The 22,393-nt window shown below is 25.3% G+C and overlaps 11 protein-coding genes across 11 annotated transcripts, besides 1 other annotated feature; 8 read left to right on the forward strand and 3 right to left on the reverse strand.

The window, feature by feature from the left end:
* Positions 1–341: 341 nt before the first annotated feature.
* On the forward strand, positions 342–2,045 carry EHI_194530 (uncharacterized protein; the record flags this gene model as incomplete). The annotated part of the gene is made up of 1 exon (XM_649595.1): positions 342–2,045. One exon carries the CDS (start codon positions 342–344, stop codon positions 2,043–2,045), a length of 1,704 nt encoding a protein of 567 aa, XP_654687.1.
* Positions 2,046–2,819: 774 nt separating this feature from the next.
* On the forward strand, positions 2,820–3,148 carry EHI_194540 (pore-forming peptide ameobapore B precursor, putative; the record flags this gene model as incomplete). The annotated part of the gene is made up of 1 exon (XM_001913597.1): positions 2,820–3,148. One exon carries the CDS (start codon positions 2,820–2,822, stop codon positions 3,108–3,110), a length of 291 nt encoding a protein of 96 aa, XP_001913632.1. The 3' UTR covers positions 3,111–3,148.
* Positions 3,149–3,407: 259 nt separating this feature from the next.
* Positions 3,408–4,447, forward strand: EHI_194550 (uncharacterized protein; the record flags this gene model as incomplete). The annotated part of the gene is made up of 1 exon (XM_649593.2): positions 3,408–4,447. The coding sequence occupies exon 1, from the start codon at positions 3,419–3,421 to the stop codon at positions 4,445–4,447; it is 1,029 nt and encodes a 342-aa protein (XP_654685.1). The 5' UTR covers positions 3,408–3,418.
* A 196-nt stretch (positions 4,448–4,643) lies between these two features.
* Positions 4,644–6,332, forward strand: EHI_194560 (uncharacterized protein; the record flags this gene model as incomplete). The annotated part of the gene is made up of 1 exon (XM_649641.1): positions 4,644–6,332. One exon carries the CDS (start codon positions 4,644–4,646, stop codon positions 6,330–6,332), a length of 1,689 nt encoding a protein of 562 aa, XP_654733.1.
* Positions 6,333–6,936: 604 nt separating this feature from the next.
* EHI_194570 (26S protease regulatory subunit, putative) lies at positions 6,937–8,112 on the forward strand (the record flags this gene model as incomplete). Its single annotated transcript, XM_649630.2, has 1 exon — positions 6,937–8,112. One exon carries the CDS (start codon positions 6,937–6,939, stop codon positions 8,110–8,112), a length of 1,176 nt encoding a protein of 391 aa, XP_654722.2.
* A 73-nt stretch (positions 8,113–8,185) lies between these two features.
* Positions 8,186–9,037, forward strand: EHI_194580 (CAAX amino terminal protease family; the record flags this gene model as incomplete). Its single annotated transcript, XM_649639.2, has 1 exon — positions 8,186–9,037. One exon carries the CDS (start codon positions 8,186–8,188, stop codon positions 9,035–9,037), a length of 852 nt encoding a protein of 283 aa, XP_654731.2.
* Positions 9,038–9,533: 496 nt separating this feature from the next.
* EHI_194590 (uncharacterized protein) lies at positions 9,534–12,888 on the reverse strand (the record flags this gene model as incomplete). Its single annotated transcript, XM_649638.1, has 2 exons — positions 9,534–12,563; positions 12,646–12,888. The coding sequence occupies 2 exons, from the start codon at positions 12,886–12,888 to the stop codon at positions 9,534–9,536; spliced, it is 3,273 nt and encodes a 1,090-aa protein (XP_654730.1).
* A 281-nt stretch (positions 12,889–13,169) lies between these two features.
* On the reverse strand, positions 13,170–14,768 carry EHI_194600 (molybdenum cofactor sulfurase putative; the record flags this gene model as incomplete). Its single annotated transcript, XM_649637.1, has 1 exon — positions 13,170–14,768. The coding sequence occupies one exon, from the start codon at positions 14,766–14,768 to the stop codon at positions 13,170–13,172; it is 1,599 nt and encodes a 532-aa protein (XP_654729.1).
* A 278-nt stretch (positions 14,769–15,046) lies between these two features.
* Positions 15,047–16,219, reverse strand: EHI_194610 (uncharacterized protein; the record flags this gene model as incomplete). The annotated part of the gene is made up of 2 exons (XM_649636.1): positions 15,047–16,085; positions 16,140–16,219. The coding sequence occupies 2 exons, from the start codon at positions 16,217–16,219 to the stop codon at positions 15,047–15,049; spliced, it is 1,119 nt and encodes a 372-aa protein (XP_654728.1).
* Positions 16,220–16,347: 128 nt separating this feature from the next.
* EHI_194620 (uncharacterized protein) lies at positions 16,348–16,908 on the forward strand (the record flags this gene model as incomplete). The annotated part of the gene is made up of 1 exon (XM_649635.1): positions 16,348–16,908. One exon carries the CDS (start codon positions 16,348–16,350, stop codon positions 16,906–16,908), a length of 561 nt encoding a protein of 186 aa, XP_654727.1.
* A 259-nt stretch (positions 16,909–17,167) lies between these two features.
* On the forward strand, positions 17,168–20,161 carry EHI_194630 (protein with RhoGEF and ArfGAP domains; the record flags this gene model as incomplete). The annotated part of the gene is made up of 1 exon (XM_649634.1): positions 17,168–20,161. One exon carries the CDS (start codon positions 17,168–17,170, stop codon positions 20,159–20,161), a length of 2,994 nt encoding a protein of 997 aa, XP_654726.1.
* A 202-nt stretch (positions 20,162–20,363) lies between these two features.
* Positions 20,364–21,262: a repeat region.
* Positions 21,263–22,393: the final 1,131 nt, after the last annotated feature.

The raw sequence follows: 22,393 nt of genomic DNA on the forward strand, positions 1-22,393 counted from the left end.
ATTATTTTTTATTATCTTCTAATCATTACCAAATGAAAATTTCTTTTTTTACAATATCTTATTAATAATTCATTTTGGTTCTATTGATAGATGAAGTATATGGTATTATGAGTAATAGAGTCAAATATAATAATATGAAACAAGTAATATAAAAAATTGAGATGAAACTGTTGTTGATAAATAGTCACATTATAATAAATGGTTAAGAATCACAAAGAGTTTTCAAGAATAAAATAATTTCTTATATGATAAGATTATTTGTAAGTCTTAATTAAATTATTATTTTAGAAAAAAAAACAAGAACAAAAAACTCCAAATTGTGTCATTTTATTTTTTTTTAAATGGATAAGACTAACATCTTCAAGGAACTTGGTAAACCTCGGAAGAAAGGATTTGGGTCGAGAGATGGACAGTTATTAATTCAAAAAGAAAGGACGGAAGGACTAAGTGATGATGAAAAAAATGAAATGAAAGAACAGAAAAAAAATAAACAGGAAGAAAGCGAAGATTCAGTTTTATTTGTCGATGATGATGAAGTCTCAGATAAAAAACCTGAAGAAAGTATTATTTTTAATGAACAAGAAGATGATGAAATTTTCTTTGATGATGACGATAGAATTATTCCATGTGATATTTTGAAGTCAGTTGAATGTAAATTAAGAAGTGAACGAATGAAAGAAAAAACGAATTTTCTTTTAACTGAAGAAAGTCAAATTATTAGAAATAAATTTATACAATATTTATATGATGAGTATTATCAAGATAGAATGACTCCTTTTAATGAGTTAGTTAAAGGATTAGTTAAACAAATAGATGGATGTTTAAACAACATACAAGAGTTTTGTGTTAATATTATTTCCATTGTTGGAATGACAATAACAAATTATGATTACATATCAAGTATTAGAACAACATTATTAAGTTATGGAAGGTTATGGCGTAATATTAACATTGAAGACACATTTGAATCAACTGACAATATTGTTATTATAATTGAATTACCTGAACAAGAAAAATATATTGAAACTGTTTGGAGAATTGCAGAATCATTAAGAAAGAAATTAGTAGTGTTTATAGTTGGAAATACAACAGTTGAGTGTGATCGATATTTGCTTGGACATGATTATCCAATGATTAAAATAGCAACTATTTCAACAAGTACAACACAGTTAATTAATCATTTTGAATATATACAATTAAAAGAAACTATCATTGGTAAATTGCCATTGATTCATCCATCAATAATATCATATAATATTATGTTATATAGAGATTTTCATCATTCATACAATTTATTCATTCAATTTATAATTAGACACATAGAACATTCAGTGATATTTACAAATCCTTCACTAATAATACCTCAGTTTCTTGACGGAATATCTGAAGCAGATGAAAAAGTTAAATTGGGGATTGAACAAACTTATGACTTTTTATCTGTTATATTTACTCGACTATTATTCTCAATTCAAACATTATCACAAATTCAATTTCATAAATTATTACCACCATACACTTCACTTCTTAATATTTCTGATATTGCACAACCCTTATTTAATTTTAATTTTCCTTCACATTTCAATAAAATTAATATTCCTGAAGATGCTGATGATGAATTAAAAAATATTATAAATACAATTAATTCATCTCCATCTTCTGAAACATTTAAATTATTATTAGATTATATTTCAATAACAATAGGTACAATTAAAACTTTCCAATCAAATTATCAATCAAAAGTTGAATGTTGTTGTGTTTCAACTAAAATTGATTTTAACTCTTTTTCTTTATTTGATATAATTCGTCATTGTGAAGATGGTAAACCTAAAGAACAACAAATATTTACAGATTATAGAGTGATATTAAACAATGTTAATAGAAAAGGTATTATTTCTGTAGAAAATTGTCTATCACTCTTTCCTGATAAATCACCTGATGAGATAAAAACTTTAATAAAAGAATTAATAACATTTGGACTATTTGTTCCTCATAATGATGAACTTCGTTCAACAGAAATTGTCATTACTTCTTCTATAAATGAATAATTTATTAAATACAAAATTCTTTTTGAAATAATGTTAAATATAACACTTCGATGAAAAAACTAAAAGTTTAAAACAATAATTCTTTTTCATGAATAATCATTTTTTAGGTACTTGTATGAGAGAGTCTACATAATGAAAATATTTTATTTGTTTCTTCTAATTTACTTAAATAAAATAAATCGTTTAAAGTATATTTCTAGTTTGAAGACTTTATTTTAGTTTCTTAATTATTCTTTTTATCTTAATTGATAATAAGTGTTTTTAATATTGTTTTTGGATTAGCAATTTATTTAATATAACTAACACAATAACTCATATTGAATAAAAGAAAAACTAAATGTTGATTTTAAAAAAAAATAAAATAAAAGAAAATAACGTTTTATGAAAAAGAGTTCTCGTTAAAACAATGTTTTTAATAGTATGTGGTTTATCTCATAAATTTACAATCAAACATTACTTTTATTACTTTTTTTTTCAAAAAACATTATATTCAAAAAAATTATGAAATAAGATTTTAAATTAACAAAGATTTAGTAGTTAATAAATTTTAATTTACATTGAAAAAGAATAGAAAAAATAATTGGAAGGAAGGAATATGTTCTAATTGATTCGTAAAAAAAGAATTTTCTGGGATTTTTGATTTTTCAGTTAAATCCATTTTGTTCTATGACTTAAAAAAGATAGTTTTATAATAATGAAATAATAGTAAAAGTGAAATGATGGTATTTAAACTAATAAAATGAACTAAATTATCAATTGTTTAATCAAATTATTATGAGAGCTATTATCTTTGTTTTAATCTTTGCTATTGCCTTTGCTGCAACAAGAGAAGGAGCTATTCTTTGCAATCTTTGTAAAGATACAGTTAAACTTGTTGAAAACCTTTTAACTGTTGATGGTGCTCAAGCTGTTAGACAATATATCGACAACCTTTGTGGTAAAGCTAGTGGATTCCTTGGAACTCTTTGTGAAAAAATCCTTTCATTTGGTGTTGATGAACTTGTCAAGCTTATTGAAAATCATGTTGACCCAGTCGTTGTTTGCGAAAAGATTCACGCTTGTTAAGTGAAGTCAAAATGATTAATTCAATCATTGTTTTATTCTTTTTTTCTATTAAATATTTTTATTTTTATAAATAAACCATTTTTTTTTGTTAGAAGTTGTTAGAAAATTAATGATAAGAACTAATAATTCTTAATTCTTCTTTATTTTTTTAGTTGATTTTTAAGAATAAAGAAAATTATAAAAAATAATAAAATAATTTAGTAATAAACTATACAAAGAAAGCTACAAATTAAAAAAAATAAAAAAAAAAACAAAAAGTAACTTAATAAAAAAATGAACTGAATAAAAATATATTTTATTATTAGCTGATGAAAGCTTTATTTATTGCTCTTATTTGCTTCTGTGCATTTGCAGAAGAAGATTTATTCAACCCATTTATTCATGGAAAGACATTATTAAACAGAATGAGAAGAATTAAATCCTCCAGCCGTAGAAATGAAAGAACTTTATTAGCTCTTGAAAATAGAGAAAGAAAAATTGAGAATGTATTAGATATATTATATGATGATATGAAACTTGCTGTTAGTATTGCTGATAGAATGAAGATTGAAACCCAAATTGATAAATTGCACAAGAACCTTGATAAAATTAGAAGACAAAAAAGAGCCATCCTTAGAAGAATGAAGAAGATGGCTGATAAGATTGCTCTTCCTGATAGAGATAGATTAGTTAGAAGTACTAGAACAGAGCATAGAGTTGGTATTGAAGAAACTTCTCATATTAGAAGAGAAATTGAAAATAATCAAAAACTTCTCTTAAAGGAAACTCAAGCCCTTGCTCATAAATATGCTAAGATGGCTGCTGAAATTGCCTCAGAAAAATTAGTTAAGACTATTGACCATAAAAATGAAGGTGATATCTTAAAGGCTAAAGACAAATTCAAGAAAGTAGCTAAGAAAGCTTATAATAAATATTATAAGAAGATTGTTGAAAGAATTGAAGAGGCTACAGCAGAAGGTGTAGTTAATGAAGATATTAAGATGGTTTGTAGATCTGCTATCGATGGATTAATTAGAAAACTTGAACACCAATATTTAATTATTGTTAAATCAAGAAATGAAGCTAAGAAAGAAGCTAAAAAAGTCACTAAGAAGCCATTAAGAAAATCTATGAAGACTCTTGGCAAAGTTTTTAAAAAAGAAATCACCAAGAAAACCGAAAAAGATTTAAAGAAGCAAGAAAAGAAAGCTCTTGACAAGATTACTAAAACAGAGAAAACTTCTAGTGTTAAAGCAGCTTCTAAAACAGAGAAAAAGACTTCTACATCAGCAAAAAAGTCTAAAGCCGCTACTGAACAAAAGAAGACTACAAAACAAGTACAAACTAAAAAGAAGTAAAGATATTTAATTTTACACTTTGAGTTCATTTTGGTGTTTTTTCATTTTGTTTTGTTTGCTCGGATAGTAGGAAATAAAAATCATAAAACAAAAACAATAAAGAATTATAAAAATTTATATTAAAATTAATAATATTAGGATCAAATAAAAAAGAAAAAATTTAATTGTTTCATCTTCAAACATTAAATAATAAAGCATGGAAAGCGATGTTCAAAGAGCTGGAACTGACAAACGAATTAGATTTAAAGAATACCAATGTACATATCCAGGGTGTAATGAAGGATTAAAAACTAAATATAATTGCTTGTCTCATATATGGGACATTCACTTACGACACCTTAGTAATATAACAGAGTCTTATAAAAATTTACCAGACAAAGAACAAGCCCGTTCATTATGTATTCCATACTTAAGATATGTTCCTAATGCTGATGGTATTAGAAAAAGAAAACCATATGACCTTCCTGATACGTTAATAAATAAAGTGGATTTTGTTTCACAAAACGTTCAGAACCCCCAACAATCCCCTTTAGTTCAACCAGAGTCTTCATTTTATGCAAGAAGTGAAAATGGATATAATATTAAATGTATTGATTCTTCTGATCAATCAACAAATCAAACAATGTTCCCTCATATAGAATCTAATATTGTAGAACCTCTTTCAGTAAATTCTCAACAAGTTCAGTTAGACACTCAATTTGGTCAATCCTCAAATGGAATTATGGTTACTCCCTTTACCTCACAATTGTTAAGTTTAGGAAATGACTTTATAAGAATTTATTCAATTTCACAAAATGTTAAAAGGCTTTATGTTGCTGGAGAAATATTTGCTGAAAATGGTTTCTTACAACGGTCAGACAAAAGAAGTAAGAAAGATATTAAAAAAATTTCACATGCCTTAGATACTATTTGTAAAATTACTGGTAAGTCATTTAAATACGTTAATGAAGATAGAACTAGATTTGGGTTTATTGCACAAGAATTAAAAGAGGTGATTCCAGAGGCTGTTAAAGAAGATGAAGATGGAAGACTTTCTATTGACCCATTATCATTATTACCTTTTATTGTTGAATCGTTAAAAGAATTACAAATGGAGTTAAAGAAAGTAATCCAAACAGAAACAGTTATTAATTTAGCTGTTGCTGTAGATAATACAATGAAAGTAGTTAATGAAGTTAAATCAGATAATCTCTTTTCCTTTGGACCAAGTTCATTTGTTGTACCAACTGCAGTGATATTAACATTTATTTCTGCAATTGTAGCAATAAAAGGAACTTTTCCGTTTATTTGGATATTTCTTGTATTTGCTAGTATTTGTTATTGGGCATCTAATCAATTTGCACCTAATGGAACATTCACTAAACAAGCAATTACCATGAATTTTATTTTATTAAATATATTCCTTGTTTGTGTATCAGCTAGTTTCTTAATGGGAACAGCTTTACAGTTATATCTTGGAGTTTATGTCTCATTAATGTTGTTGTTATGGGGATGTAGTCAAACATTAAATACCTCTTTTTTAAATTTCTTTATTGTCTCATTCTCATTTTGCTGCTTGGCATGTTGGGTTGTATTTATGTTTCAACCTACATTTAGTTGTAGTGTTTCTACTCCAATGAAACAAAACACTAAGTTTAGGGAATATTTGGAATATCGTAATTGGAATGACGTTCGATTTGAATTAGTTTCTGACATCCCTTGGAACTGCTTTAATCCTCATTTAGACGTTAAGGGAAAGAAAGTAAAATTTGTTCAAGGGAATAAAACCACTAATGTGGTTGTTGACCCAGACACCCTCTCAACAGATAAAATTGAAGTTCGAATGGTATGTTCAACTGTTCCTTATAAATGCAATAGTTATACTATTTATCAAAGTATTGATTAAATTCTCAGAATATAACACAAACATAACATAGTAATTCTGATGTTTATTGTTTTATTGTGTTTTTTATTTCTTCATTGAATCACTTATTTTACCCCCAAGAAGAAGATTATTTTATGTTGTATGATTTTATTTAATACACTTTGAAGAAATTCTTTATTTGATGTAAAGTAAGTCTTTGTTAACAATTGTTGTGCCAAGGATATAACTTTTTATTTTCAATAGTCATTAAGTCAGAAGGCATCTTTTGTTAATGTAATATATAATAATGAAGGGTATTTACACTGGAATATTAGAAATAGTAAATAAAAGATTTTTGTGAGGATAAAACAGCACCCATTGAGGTATTACAAAACTAATTAACCAATAAACAAGTAAAAATAATTTACGTAGATTTGATTTTTCCTTTCTCAGTTGGATTTTTTTTTCACCTGTTATATAAAATACGGTGATGATGCATCATATGCAAATAGAAAAGAAATGCTAAAGAAGAGAGAAGAGCAGATGATAATAGATAAGATACAAACGAAACAAAAAAGAAAAAAAGATATAAAACAAAAACTGAAAAAAGAAAAACTTCAAAAGGAATAAAGAAAAAACAAAAGAAATGGAGATAGATGGAGAAAGAAAAAGTGTATTAAAAGCATATTTACAGAAATTGAAAACATACCAAGCAAAAGAAGAGGCGTTAGAAAAAATAAAAGAGACGTTAAAAGTTAGTAAAGAGAATATGGGAAGGAATGAGGAGATGTTATTATCATTACAAACGATTGGGATGTCCATTGGAGAAGTACTCAAATGTTTAAGTGAAGAGAAGTATATTGTCAAAGTGTCATTAGGACCACATTATGTAGTTGGATGCCGAAGTTGTATTGACAAGAAAAAGATAACACAAGGAACAAGAGTTGCACTTGATGTGTCTACTAATACTATAATGAAAATCTTACCAAGAGAAGTTCACCCAGCAGTATATTCGATGACAGTAGAAAGTCCAGGGAAAGTTAAATATGAAGATATTGGAGGATTAAGAAATCAAATGAGAGAAATACGAGAAGTAATTGAATTACCAATGACAAATCCCGAATTATTTGAACGAGTAGGAGTTAAAGCACCTAAAGGAGTATTATTATATGGACCACCAGGAACAGGAAAGACACTACTTGCAAGAGCACTTGCAAGTAATTTAGAATGTCACTTTTTAAAAGTTGTTGCAAGTGGGATTGTAGATAAATATCTTGGAGAGAGTGCAAGATTAATTCGAGAGATGTTTGCATATGCACGAGAACATCAACCATGTGTAATATTTATGGATGAAATAGATGCTATTGCAGGGAAACGAATTGCAGAAGGGATACACAGTGATAGAGAAATTCAAAGAACATTAATGGAGTTATTAGCACAAATGGATGGGTTTAATGAAATAAGTAAAGTTAAAATTATTATGGCAACCAATAGACCTGATGTTCTTGATCCAGCATTAATGCGACCAGGAAGACTTGATAGAAAAATCGAAATTTCACTTCCAAATGACCAAGGAAGAATTGAAATTTTAAAAATTCATTCTAAAAAGATGAATATTCAAGAAGAAGTTGATTATGAAGCAATGGGGAAATTAACAGAAGGATTTAATGGAGCAGATTTAAGAAATGTATGTACTGAAGCAGGGATGTTTGCTATTAGAGATGATAGAGATTATTGTATTGAAGAAGACTTTTTCAAAGCAATAAGAAAACAAGCAGAAGCTAAGAAATTAGAGAATCAGTTTGGTGATATTAAAATTTAATTTCTTTTTATTAAATAATATTGTTTTGAAATAAATAAAATAAAAATTCAAAAGAAGAATAAAATAATATTAGATGAATAATACTTCTACTGACAACACTGGCAATTTAAATACTCTTAGCAAAGATACTAAGAATAACCAAACATTACCATATTATCAATTAAGTAAATTATTTGTAATGTGTGGTATTGTTTGCTTAGAATTTTTTTTCATTCATCTCATTTTAGCTATAGTAATGAAAGGATTTGGTCTTCAAGTATATTTTTTCCAAACAGTAATTTGTTCATTAGTTGTTATTAATTTCATGTATTACAGATATAGTATGAGTGGAAATGTTATTACTCTTAATACTTTTATTCAAGAAATTTTTACATTGAAAGGAAAATGGATTTCAACACTTATAAAAGCAGGAATGGGGTTTTTAAGTATTTTCTGTCTTCGAGTTATTTTATATTATTGTCATATTGACACTTCTAATTTATTTAGTAATTTTTACACTGATGGAGAGTTAGATATTCCTGTTGTTCTTGACAATCTTTTTTTCTCTGTTATAACAGAAGAAATTGCTTTAAGACGAAGTATGCTTAACACAATTAAAACTTATACTCCAACATCTAAAAACTATCTCTTTATCATATCAGGAATTTGGTTTGGTCTAATTCATTTTGTTAATATCGGCACTTCTTCATTTACTGTTACTTATGTTTTATTCCAAATGTCTTATGGTATGGTTATCGGTTATACTTTCGGTATCTTCACTGAATATCTTGGTATTTTCCCATCTATCATTCTTCATTCAATGAATAACGCTTGTGCTATTTTTATTCCTTTTGTTTTCTCACCTTTCCTTCTTCTTTATTCAATTTTATCCGCTTTATTATTGATTTATTTATCTCACAAATTACTGATATCTCTTTCTCTTTAATTAATTTGTTCTTCTTATTTTCTTGTTTAATAAATAGGTTTATTGGTTTAATGTTATCATCAATAAGACTATTTTCAATAAGAAACTAACGTTGTGTTGAATTTAAATGTTTTTGTGTTAAAAAAGTTAAGTTGAGACTATGTTTTCATTTTCCAAAGTAATATAACTTGGGTTGATAGACTTTTGATATTAGACGACATTTTTAAGAAGAGAAATTACTTAAAAATTTTTTACTCATTATGGATAAAGCTTATTATGTGTTTAATTAATTTCTTAATGTATTGTAAAATTAAATTAAATTGTTGATTATTGTTAACTTTATATTAATTCCAACGTTTAGTGCACAATTGTTAGTTGCGTTATGTTTACAACAAACAAAGAGAAAATTAGAAATAATAATTACCAATTAAATAAAGTATTTTTGTAATAGAATTAGAAAAAGTAATAAAACAAAGAGATTAACAATAATGAGAAATGTTTAATTAATAGCTTTTTTTTACTTTTTTTTCTTAGAAACCAACACTTGATTTGCAATTTCATTAAAAAGTGAAGTGATTCCTGTATTTAATGGATTAATTTCTGCTATTTTCTTTTGACCCTTTTCATCTATAAAGAAGAAAGCTGAAACAGGATTCTTTAAGACGGCTCTTATAAAATATTTAATTGGATGAATTACTTTTTCTGTTCTTGACATTGTAACAGGAATAATGAAAGGTTCTTTAGAAAATAATTCTGTGATATCTCTTAAAAGACCTTCCACACTGTTTTCAGGAATGAGCATAAAAATGTCTGCAAAGAAATAACCATAACATGTACAAAGTAACTTAACAAAATGAGGATTTAAAAAGATGTCATTAGTTGTAATACCACGTGCTCTACGATGAACAATTAAAATCCATAAAAACCTTAAAATGAAAATATAATTTGTAGTGTTAATCATTTTAGTTTTAGATAATAGTCCATTATTCAAGTTTTTATCGCTCAATAAGTCATTGATTCTTGATTGTAGATTAACACAAAAATTACCAATTGTAAAACGAGGATTTAAGAATGATAAAAATGCTTCTCTTCTTCCTTGTGAAATTGGTTCTAATAAGAATTTATTAATAACATTAATTTTAAATGAAATTGAACAACTGGCATTGACAAATGGAAAGAAGAAATCTGGTTGGTTGATTCGTTTAGTAGGATCAATGGCTACTTCAGGCCATTCAAATGAAGTTTGATCTATTTTGATTTCAGTCATACTTTTTTGTTCCATACGTAATTTTATCATCATTTTTTGATATTCTTCTTTTGTAGTTTCTTCTTTCTTAACTTCTGTACTTTGATCAATTCCAAGTGGTTCATTGTCACATTTTTTTCTAAATTGATAAATGGTTATGTCAGAATTAGTTAATACATCCTGGGTAATATCGTGTTTACTAAAAGTACTTTCTTCTTTAGTTGAAACAGTTTTCTTAAATGATTTTTCAAAAGTTGTTTTCATAATAGACATAGAAAGTCTTGAGTCTATACTTTTCTTGGACCATTCACCTTTGTATTTCTTTAAACCCATTCTATCATTTGAAGATTTACTTGTTGGACGAGTGATTTTGATACTTGATTTCATTATTGGGACAGCATTCTTTGTAAGAATTTTTTGAGTATTATTTGTTTGTTCTGCCATAAGTAAAGCATTTCCAATATATTCTTTGACTTGACTATTAACTGAATTAGCTGGAGTACAAAGTTTTATATTATAAAGATAATAATTAAGAAAACCAGTCTCATTTACTTCTGGTGTTTGACCAAATCTACTAAATGTACAAATGACATTAATAAAGTCAAGAATTACTGCATTTACACAAAGTTCTTGGTTAGTAAGGTTATCTTCTTGAACATAAGCGATTTCTCTTAAAAAATCAACAAATCTATTTGCACCTAATGAAAGAAGACAAGCATGAGAAACAAATATTAGTGTAGAATAAAGAATTGGATAAGTCAATTCACCAAAATAATCTTGAACTTCACATTGAGGAGCTTTGTTATTTTTAAGTTCAAGAATACTTGTGAAATAAATTTTATCATGTGATATAGTATAAATCAAATAAGAGAATTGAAGATAAATTTTAATGTCTTCATTAGTTCCAATTTCAAGGAATTGAAATACATCATTAGTTAATTCATTTGGAATAGGTTGAATCATTAGTTGGTTTGCAATCCATCCAATAAGACTGAATAAATAATAATGGGATGGAATTACAGACCTGTTCATTTGAGTTTTTCCTTGGTCTCTTCCAAAAACAATTTTATTTAGTGTATTTACAATATTTTCTGCATGTTCTTTTAAATATTTTCCAATAAGTAAAGATACTCTTCTATGCATTTTTATTAATTCATTTTCTGAATTACTTTCTTCTTCATTGTTTCTTTGAAATGAATCTTTGAAAGAAACAATTTGAATTCGTGTCATAACGGCAATAAATATGGGGTGGAATAATTTCATTACAGAACTAGTTGTTTTATCTAATGGAGTTGGATAGAAAGTAAGTTGATCACATAGTTCAATAAATGTAGTCAAATTATTTTCGTTTTGAATAATATCAAGAATGTTATCTTCATCAGCTAACAACCATGAAACAAATTGACTCATAGCATTTCTATCCTTTAAAGGTTTTTTTTCATTTATAACAACAATTAATAAATTTAAAATATGAGGAATGATTGTTTTAACATCAATAGTATCTAATAGAATACCTAAATGTTTTGGTAAATATGTTCCATGAAAAGCTACTGTTGCATATGCTCTACGATATTCTGGAAGAAAATCATTTTTATTTTCTTCATCTAAAATTAAATATAATAACCTTGCTACATATGAACTTGTTGGTTGATTCATAATACAAAGATTTAGAAATATTTCATGTGCAGTTACTTCAGTATTAATTAACTCAGTTTGACTTCTTCTTTTTACATACAAACAATTATTTTTTTGATATTCTTCGATTGAATTAGTTAATAAAAACCTACCATTTGTTTTAATCTTTGTTTTAAATACTTCTTTAATAACTTTTCTAATTGGATTTATTCTAATAACTCGATTTAACCATCTGACAATATGTAAAACAAAAACTCTAATATCTGGTTCATATCTTTTAGAAAGAACATCAAGAATTTTATCACACATTTGAATAACCATTTCTGGAATAACGAGTTGAGCCATAATTTCAATTCTATTAAATATTTCTTCAACATTTTTTTTAATAGCATTAATTTCCTCAGTAGTTCTTGATTCATCAGATGCATTAACTTGAATTGAATTATGTTGATGAATATGACATACTTTAATCTTTGACTTTTCTAAAAATATATCACCGCAATGACATATTTCTGTATCATTGCTCATATGTTGCAAAAGAAGGTGTCCAGCTTTTTTATGTTCTTCTGCACATTCACTACAAAGAATAAATGAATGAAGATCTCCATCAGAACAATCTAAACATTGATAACTGATTTCTTTTGGTAAGATTAAAGTATAACATTTCTATTACTAAATCATTGTTTTATTATCATTGTATTATTTTAATATTGTCTTTAATAAATTTATTTACTCTAAAAGAACAAACGTCTGTTGTTTGATATTTATATAATAATTCAGGTGTTAAGTCATCAGTGTATTGATCATAAAATATTAATTTATCAAGATTACTTAATTTTTTGATTGTTTCAGAAATGAAATTATGTGCTGATTCACATTCTTTTAATGTCATTCCACGTTCTGCAATAACACTAGGTGGAGCTCTTCCTGGTATTTTCCATTGTTCAGATTTTAATTTAATTTCTTTATTAATCTCAATCCCTTTGCTCATTAACAAAAAAAATTTACCATTTTTAAGTTTTGAAACAAATTTTATAGAATTTATTTTTTTATAATGGTATAATATTTCGTTTTTTATAACATTTTATTTTATTATTTTTTTTTTAATTAATTTATACTATTTTAGTATTTTATTTTGTATAAAATTATCCATTTGTTTTGATTTTAATATTTTTTATTTTAACTAATTACAATTTTAAAAAAATTATCAAAAACTTCAAAAAAAAAAATCTTAAAAATTTAAACTTAAAAAAAATAAAAAAAAATTTAGTTTTAGTGTTGGAAATTTTGTTTGAAGAATTCAACAAAAGCATATGCCTCTTCAAAAGTAGAAAGATATCCCAATGAAATACGAACACCTCCTAATGGTTTTCCTTCCATAATATCATGTTCATCACCACAACCATTTCTTAATAAACTAAATTTCTTAACTTCGTCAGAAGTAATATTTAAATAGCCATAACAAGCACCTGGATTACAAGAAGATCCTGTTCTAACTTGGAAACCAGCTTCATCTAATTTCTTTTCAATAATAGAATATCCAACATAATTACCTTTTTCATCTTTAACACTTAAATTAATAATTGGACCTTGAATAGAATGGTCATGTTTAGCATGTTTACCATAAATCTCAAAAACTGGGAGACCAGTTGAATGTGTTAAGTTACTTAATTTATCATACAAATAATCAACAATAGACATAACATGATTTTGAATATTTTGTACTCCAAAATAGTCTTGTTGTTCGAATCCATATTTTAATGATGCAATAGATAAGAAACTAATTGTTCCATCTTCAAATCGTTGACATCCTGATTCATGTAATAAACAAAAATGAGTATCACAATCACTCATAACAACAGTTCCTCCTCCAAAGAAACTCTTTTGCATTAAATCCATTACTTCATTTTTAACTAATAAAGCTCCAATTCCAGTAGGATATCCCATAATTTTATAAAAAGACATTACAACAAAATCGGCTGGATATTTTCTAAGGTCTAATTTAGCAGTACTAAGATATGCAGCAGCATCTAATAAAACTAACCAATTATTATTCTTTCCAGTTTTTTCATTTCCAAATTTATTTATCCATTCTAATGGATATTTAACTCCTGCAAAATTCTCAGTTCCAGGGAATGCAAATAAATTATAAACTTTAGTTGGGTATTCTGTTAATGTTGGTTTACGAAGTACTTTTGGAATTCCGTCACATTTTTCATCAAATAAATTTTCACATCCTTCAGATGTTAATTCTTCTTCAGTAACTGTTTTAAATTCTGCTCCTTGTTCTAAAGCATATTCTCTAATACCAAGAACACTGTTATGGTTTTGTCTTAAATACATAAATTTAGAGTTATTTGTCCATGGGAAACTCTCTCCAATTAATTTAAGTGCACCAGTAGCACCAGCTGTAAAAATTACTGTATATTCAGCTGATGTAACATTAAATCTTTTTAAAATTAATTGACGAGCTTCATGAACTGCATTATCTGTTCTACTTGAAACACTATTATGTGAATGTGCATTAGCATAAAATTTAGAATTTAAATTCTCAAATATTTTTTGCATTTGTGATTTAGTATATACACCATTAGCAGTATAATCGAAGAAAATTTTATTATCTAAACGATCTTGAAGTTCTTCAGCAACAAATTCTTCGATAGTATTATTATAACCATATTCATTATTAGGTGAATATTGTTTTTTAAATTCTTCTTTTTCTTTTAACATAGCTTCAATACTAATGTTATAATGACTAAACCTTGAATAATATTTGTCTAACAATGTTTCATTACAACCTTCTTGGGTACAATAACCACCATAAACAATATTAATAAGAAAAGTTAATAAAAGTAAAATGATTACTTTCATTAAAACTAAATAATTTTTTTGATGAGAGTTGTTTTTATAGTCATGCCCACGTCATCTGTAGTACCTTGGCTCTTGTCTTATTTTTTACGAAAAGGAAAAGGAGGATTTTTTTCATTCCTTTTTTAATGATTTGTAAAAATTACAAGAAGATTAGTTCTGTTTCGTCCTCATTCTATTTTGATATACTTTAACAAATGTTTTTTACTCACAAAAGAAATACAATAAATGAATTTTCATTTAAATTAACTTCATAAAAAAACAACATATGGACTATTTCATTAATTTAGTTGTCTTCTTTCAATTCCACAAACATGAGAAGGAAGTATACAATATTCAAGACAAATTCCTTTCTCTTTCTCATTTGATTTATTAATAACACATTTTCTAATTTTAATATTAGATCTCATTTCATCATCAATCTCATCTAATTCTTGTTGTGTCGTTTCGCTCAATGTGTCCCATGCAGAAAATAGACTCTCTTCTGTCTTATAAACAAAAAGTCTATGTGTAACAAAATATGCCCATTGAATTCCACTTGAACTTGTCATTACCCTTCCATCACAATTTATATCAAGTCCAGTACTAATTTGAAGTGTTTTTAAATCACTATACAATTCAAGAAATTCAAATGGTATCGATTCTGTTTGTTCTATTTTATCTACAACTTCATTAGTAGTAATAACAACAAACCCTTGGACATTAAGTTCATTGAGTATTGTTGCTGTTCTACTAATTCCAACACTTCGTTCATTATAATTTTCTTCAAAAGAAGTTTTTAAAATAGTTCCAAAACAATCAATAATAACTAATCCACTGTCATTAGTTTCTTTTAATGAACAAAGTGTTTGTTCAAAATCATCAAATGATTGAATTTTATGTATTTGTAAAAATGAGTTTACACCAACTGGATTAAAGTCAAGGAGTTGAGCAAAGTAATGTTCTATTTGGTCAATTCTTTCTTGATAAACAAATCTTTTATCACAAATATAATAACAAGGTATTTTATAACACAATATTGCTAATACTATTATTTGCATACATATTTGTGACTTTCCAGCACCTGCCTCTCCTGCTATTTCAATAATTCCAGAGGGTTGTAATGATGGAAAATACGTATCAAATGATACTATACCATAACTTAATGGTGTATTTATTGCTTCTAATAATTCAAGTGCACTTCTTTCTTGAACAAGTTCATTTGAAACAAAAGATGAATAATTTATTAAAAAAGAACGTACAACATTTGGTTTAATTGATTGTTTATGTTTTTGGCAAAGTGCAATTAATTCATCAAATGATTTAACAAAAAGTAAATCTCTACATTTTTAATAAAAAAAAAGTTATTATTTACTTTCATTTTAATTAACAAACGGTTCATTTAATTCTTCATCAAAGATACAAGCTAATTCTATTTCTAAAGGAGAAGCATGTTGTTTAAATTTTTGTAGCATAAAACTTTCAAATAAAATTATATTAATAAATAAATAAAAAAAAAAGAATATTAAATAATTTTTATTAATTTAATAAAAAAAAGTAAATAAAAGAACATAAAATAATAAAACCCATTTGACTTGATAGTATGAGTTGTTATTTTCTTTTATTTATTATTTCATTTATTTCATTAAGTTTTGCAGAAGAAAATAAAAAACTTATTCCTGACATTACAATTAAAAATACTCAACAATATAATACTACATTTATTTATCAAATTAATCCACTTCAATTAGATAAAAATTCAATGTATGAAATTAAAATTCATTCACTTGGAAGTATTCCAACAATTTATGGAGTTTCATTATTTCAACCAAAACTTTATTCTACTAATACAACTTTCTTAGATGAATCTAATTTACAATTTAAAACTAATAATAATGGTTGTGTTCTTTTTGATAATAAAACTGAATGCAATCCATTTATTTGTTATGTTACTTTACTTTATATGGGACGTACTACTCATATTGAAGAATTAAATAAAGGAGTTACTTATTTTATTTCAATGAAAAAAGGAATATTAGGATTACCTGGTAATGTCCCTCTTTTAATTCTTCTTGGAATAATTTGTCTTCTCTTTGCTGGATTTACTACTTTGTTTATTATTAAATTTTTTACTTCTCTTGAAAAAGTAAACAAAACAAATTAAAAAAAAAAATAATATTACGCTAAACAATGATACATGATAAAGAATCAATTGATCAATTCAATTCTACATTGATTTATATATATATATATATTTTTTTTTTATTCGAAAATAGTTTCATTTTTAGATTAAATGAAATTCAAAATAACTTTTTAAATATCTTGAATGGAAAATTCTTTGAGTAAAGTTTATCACAATTTTTAGTTTTTTGTTTCTTTTTTTGAACTCCAAAAGAATTGTAAAACTTTCTTTTTGAAAAAGTATGAATTATAAAGAAGAAGAGTACAAAGACTGTATTGAATGGATCAATAAACAACTGGAAGATGACCCAATAACTGATCTTCTCAGTGGATTACAAAATGGAATAAAATTAATTAAAATAGTTGAAAAACTTACTCATAAAAGTGCAGTTAGATATAACAGTAATCCAAAAAATATTTTTCAAATACAGCAAAATATGGATGTGTTGCTTAAAATGATAAAAGAAAATTATGGAGAACCAATAGGTTCAGATGCAACTCTTTTAGCCAATGGAGAAATTCAACAGTTTTTAAGTCTTATATTCTTCATTGGTCAAAAATCAGGAACAAAAATTCAAAAAAGAAGAACATTAGGAAGAAATACAATGAATAGAGTTATCCAATACCAGTCTCGTTTACAAAATGAAACAGAACCATTCACTAAAAAAATACATAATATTCAAGAACAAGAACAAACAAAAGAAATTCAACATGAAAAACAAATTACTCCAAAAAAAGAAAATAAACCATGTCAAACTGAGGAAGTCAAAGGTATTGAAACAAAAAAGAAGTACTCAAAAACTAGAAAGACTCAATCAGAAAATCTTTCAATTATTAAAGAAACAAATACAGAAGAAGAAATTAAATCATCTATTATTAAAGAATCAAAAGAATTAAACCAAAAAATAACATCTGAACAAAAAGATGATGAGATTTTACTTCAACCACCAAAAGTTCCAGAAAAACCAAAGAAATTACAACATAAAATACATACTGAAAATGAATCAAATAACGATGAAAAAATTAATGAAATTAATCAAAAAATAGAAGAAAATCAAATATTCAAATCAGAAAGTTCTAAAGAGAAGAAATGGATTGAAAAAGAATATGATATTAATCTTGTTAAAAATATTCAAAGAAGAATATATGGATTTCTAAGTAGAAAATCAAGTAAATCAACAATGAAATTATTGGTTCAAAGAAAGAATGTAGTTAAAGAATTAATAAAAACAGAAGAAGTTTATGTCAATAAATTACAACAGTTTTTAGACCTTTATCTTAAAACCGCATTAACTATTTATCCAACTGATAAAATATTAAAAAAATGTGAAGAAGATGTTATAGTAATTTTAGGATATAATAAAATGATGTATCAACGTGTTCTTGAAGTTCAAAAAAAAGTGTTTTATTATGGACAAGGAATAGGAAGTGTTTTTCAAAAATTAGCACATTTTTTAAAAACATATTGTAGTTATGTTAATTCAACTGATGCTATTAATGAACATGAAGAGAAATTAAGAAAAACAAATAAACAATTTGATTATGCATTAAATGAAATTAGAAGAATTAATAATTTAGACACTTTTAATTCTTATGTTATTCTTCCTGTTCAAAGAATTCCAAGATATCGTTTATTACTTCAAGAACTTCTAAAAACATTACCTCCTCAACATTCTGAATATAATTCATTAAATAATTCATTACAGGCAATAGCTGATATTGGAATAGTTATGAATGAAAGTAAAAGAACATTAGAAATTCAACAACTAATTGGTAAATTAACAAATAAATTTAAATATTCTCAAGGTATTAATCCAATAGAACCAAATGCCTCAAGAAAATTTATTCGTTTTGGTCTTATAACTATTTATGAACCAGAAGCAAAAACAAAATACAGAAGTGTTTATTTATTTTTATTTAATGACACAGTCATTTTAACTAAAATTAATAGTGCTGGAACTTCACATAAAGGAAAAATATTTACTGAAACTATTCAAACAATTTGTGAAAGTAAAAAACAACTAACGGTTGAATTAGTTATTCCAATTGGATCATTTTGTGTATTAGACTCAATTAAAATTGAATCATCTCCTACATTTCTTATTGTTAATAAATCAGGTAAAACAATTTATTTTATTTGTCTTAATGAGGAAGAAAAAATGGGTTGGGTTGTTGATTTAGATAATCAAATTTCACAAATACAAGAACAGTCTTTACTTACAATTTCTCATTCTAATAATTCATTACCTTCATTTTATGAAGAATATAAAAACCAGTTAAGTGAAAATACTATTAGAGATATATGGTGGAAAGGTCCTATTGGTTCTGATGGAAAATATATGATTTTAGGGAATGGGTTTTTATGTACTTTTTCAAATGAAGAAGATGCATTTAAAAGAATAAGGGTAAATGATTATTTTGTTACAAAATATACAAGTGTTGCTTTTATACCTCCATCATCTATTTCTTTAATTAATTATGGCACATATGATAAAACTAAATCGGTATTTGACATGTGTTGTACTTCATTAGCATTATTATGGGTTTTTTATATTAGACAATCATTTATTGGAAGTTATGATTTTGAAGAGACTCATTTAGATTTATTTGATGGAATTGATAGTGATATAGCAGGATTAACAGTAAAAAATATAATGTTAGGATTAGAAAGTATTCCATCAAATAGAGTTTGTGCTGATTGTGGTTCTACTGATCTTCGTTATGTTGATTTAAATTATGGGTGTTTTCTCTGTTGTGCTTGTGGTAGAGCTCATACGTTATTTCCAACAATACGAAATACATCAAATATTTGTACTATTGATAAAACCTCTGAATATCAAGTATCAGAAATAAAAAAATTAATTCAATTTGGTAATGGATTTGGTAATATCCTTCGTCTTACTGGAAAGGAAATTCCAAAGAGTTCTGTTGAATATGAAGAAGCGAATAAGTATCAATACTACTGGATTAAATATGGTATTGAAGGGGATGCACCTAAATGTATAAAATCAGATTTAAAAAAGAAACAAATTAGTTCAGAATTTAAAAGGGTTACAGTTTCACAAACAACTAACAATCAACCTTCAATTGACACATCGACAATACCAATTACAGAATTGAATAAAGAAAAAAGAAATACTATTAGTTCTATATCACAAACACCAATAACTCAACAACCTACTGAAAAAATTAAAAGGAAAGAAGGAGAAAAGAAAAGAAAAAAGAGTTTTTACTGAGACTGAACTGATATTAATTTTCTTTTCAATGACTTTTTCTTCCTTTCTCTAGCTTTTTATTTAAAAAATTTATAAATACCATTAAAAAGTAATTGAAAGAGTATTTAATTATATCCTTTAATGTTATTATATTCCTTAAATAAAAACAAAAAATAAATATTGTCTTGACATGGTTTTAATTGTAAATATTATTATAATCCACAATGAAAGTATTGACTGGCAAATACATCAAAAAATGGAAGTGTCATCAAATTAGTGGATATTTTAGAAGATAGTTTGAGTCAAAAGGAGTAGATAAAAATACTACAGTGAAAGCATGGAAGTCATTCAATATTAAGAAAAATGCATTTCTCAAATTAACTAAAATGAATGATGGTGCAATATTTTGTGGGTATAGAAAATCAAAAATAATGAAAAATGAAAGAATGAAATACTCAACACTTTGTAAAGACAAGATAGCTACAGTAGAACATATTCTACTATCTTGTATTTATCATAATAATCACAAATGGAGAAACATGACAATATTGGCATTATCATATTGATTAATAAGAAAATATACATGAAATAATCAATAAAAACCCCCATATGAAATAGTGTTCCAATATAAAGACATCACTATGATATTGAACAAACAAATAATGCATAAAAGTGAATGATAATATAATAAAATACCAGATATGTATGTATTAGATAAAAAGAATAAAACTGGTCTAATATTTGATATGACTAATGTTGAATATTACAATATTAATTGAGTGTATTTGAAGAAAAGAATTAAGTATAAAGAATTAAAGAATAGGCTAATGAAAATAGAAAAATTAAAAGATGTCAGAATAAATCCAGTAGTAATTTCAATTAATGGATTAATAAATAAAGAAAGTACTAAATTAATCAAAGAATTAAAAATTGAAATTAACATCGTTAAAGAAGCTAAAAAACCTTGTAATTAAAAACATAATTGATGTCATTGAATATTGCTTTTATCTCAATTAAACATACTCCGTAGAAATACTAGAAGAAGAACTCAGAGATTTGATTAGTCTTTCCTGAGCCAAGAAGAATAGAAACTACTTCTATTAATACTTAATTAATTGATTTATTAAATTTTTATGTTGTATTTTTATTTCTTTGTTATTTATAATTTGTTATTTATTTTAAATTACATTCTTTTGAATCATTTAAGTATGGAAATTAAATAGAAGAAGATGAAAAAAGGTTAAAGTCAAAAAAGAAAATGAATAAATAATGTCAATGAGATAAAGTATAATAAATAATAAAATGAATGAAATGGTTTTTATGTTTATTTATTAAATGTCAATACCAAATAATGAATAATATCATTTCATTCTTTTATAGAAGTGAAGAAATATGATAGAATGTAAAATGAAAATAATATTTAAAGAATATCATTCATTTTTAATATAATAACAATATCAGGCAACGAAAAAAAGCAAATAATTGAAAAAGAAGAGAATGAATGATATAAAAGAATAAAAAGAAAGTAAGAAGTAGAATATGATGAAGAAAGAATAAAAGTAGAAAGGAGAGAATATAAAAAGAAAGAAGATAAAGTGTAATAAAACAAAAGAGATGATAAAAGAAGAATAGAAAGAAAAAAATAAAGGATGCAAATTTTATTGAAACAAATAAAAAAAGTGCAAAATTTAATGATGCAAAATTTAATGATGCAAAATATTTAGCAACATTTTTATTGATGCAAAATATTTTGAAATAAAAATAATTCATCATTTGATATTATTATTATATTTGATAATAAATTATATTATATATTAAATACATCATATTTCTTTATTATTTATCTTTCTTTTCTTTTTATTATTTCATATATTACATTATTATTCATTCATTTATTATTTATATTTCATTTATTAAATAAAATGAAAATGAAAATGAAAATATCAATCAATTAAATATTCATGAATAATAATTTATTAATATTTAATAATTGAAATAATAAATAATAATGTAACAATAATGATATATTCAATATATTCTTTATTTGATTTGTTCAAATATTAGATTATTCTATTTCATTATCATTTCATTGTCTTCATTATTTCATATTCATTTATTATTTTTTAAAATCAAATAAACAATAATATTGATATTCATTCATCATATTAATTTAATATAATAAATATACACAACATTTAATAATAAATAATGAATAATTAAGAATGAAAATATTGATTATATTTAATATTTTAT

This window comes from Entamoeba histolytica, genomic scaffold, assembly GCF_000208925.1.
Source record: "Entamoeba histolytica HM-1:IMSS scf_1104750519211 genomic scaffold, whole genome shotgun sequence".
In the NCBI taxonomy this organism is placed as follows: domain Eukaryota; phylum Evosea; order Mastigamoebida; family Endamoebidae; genus Entamoeba; species Entamoeba histolytica.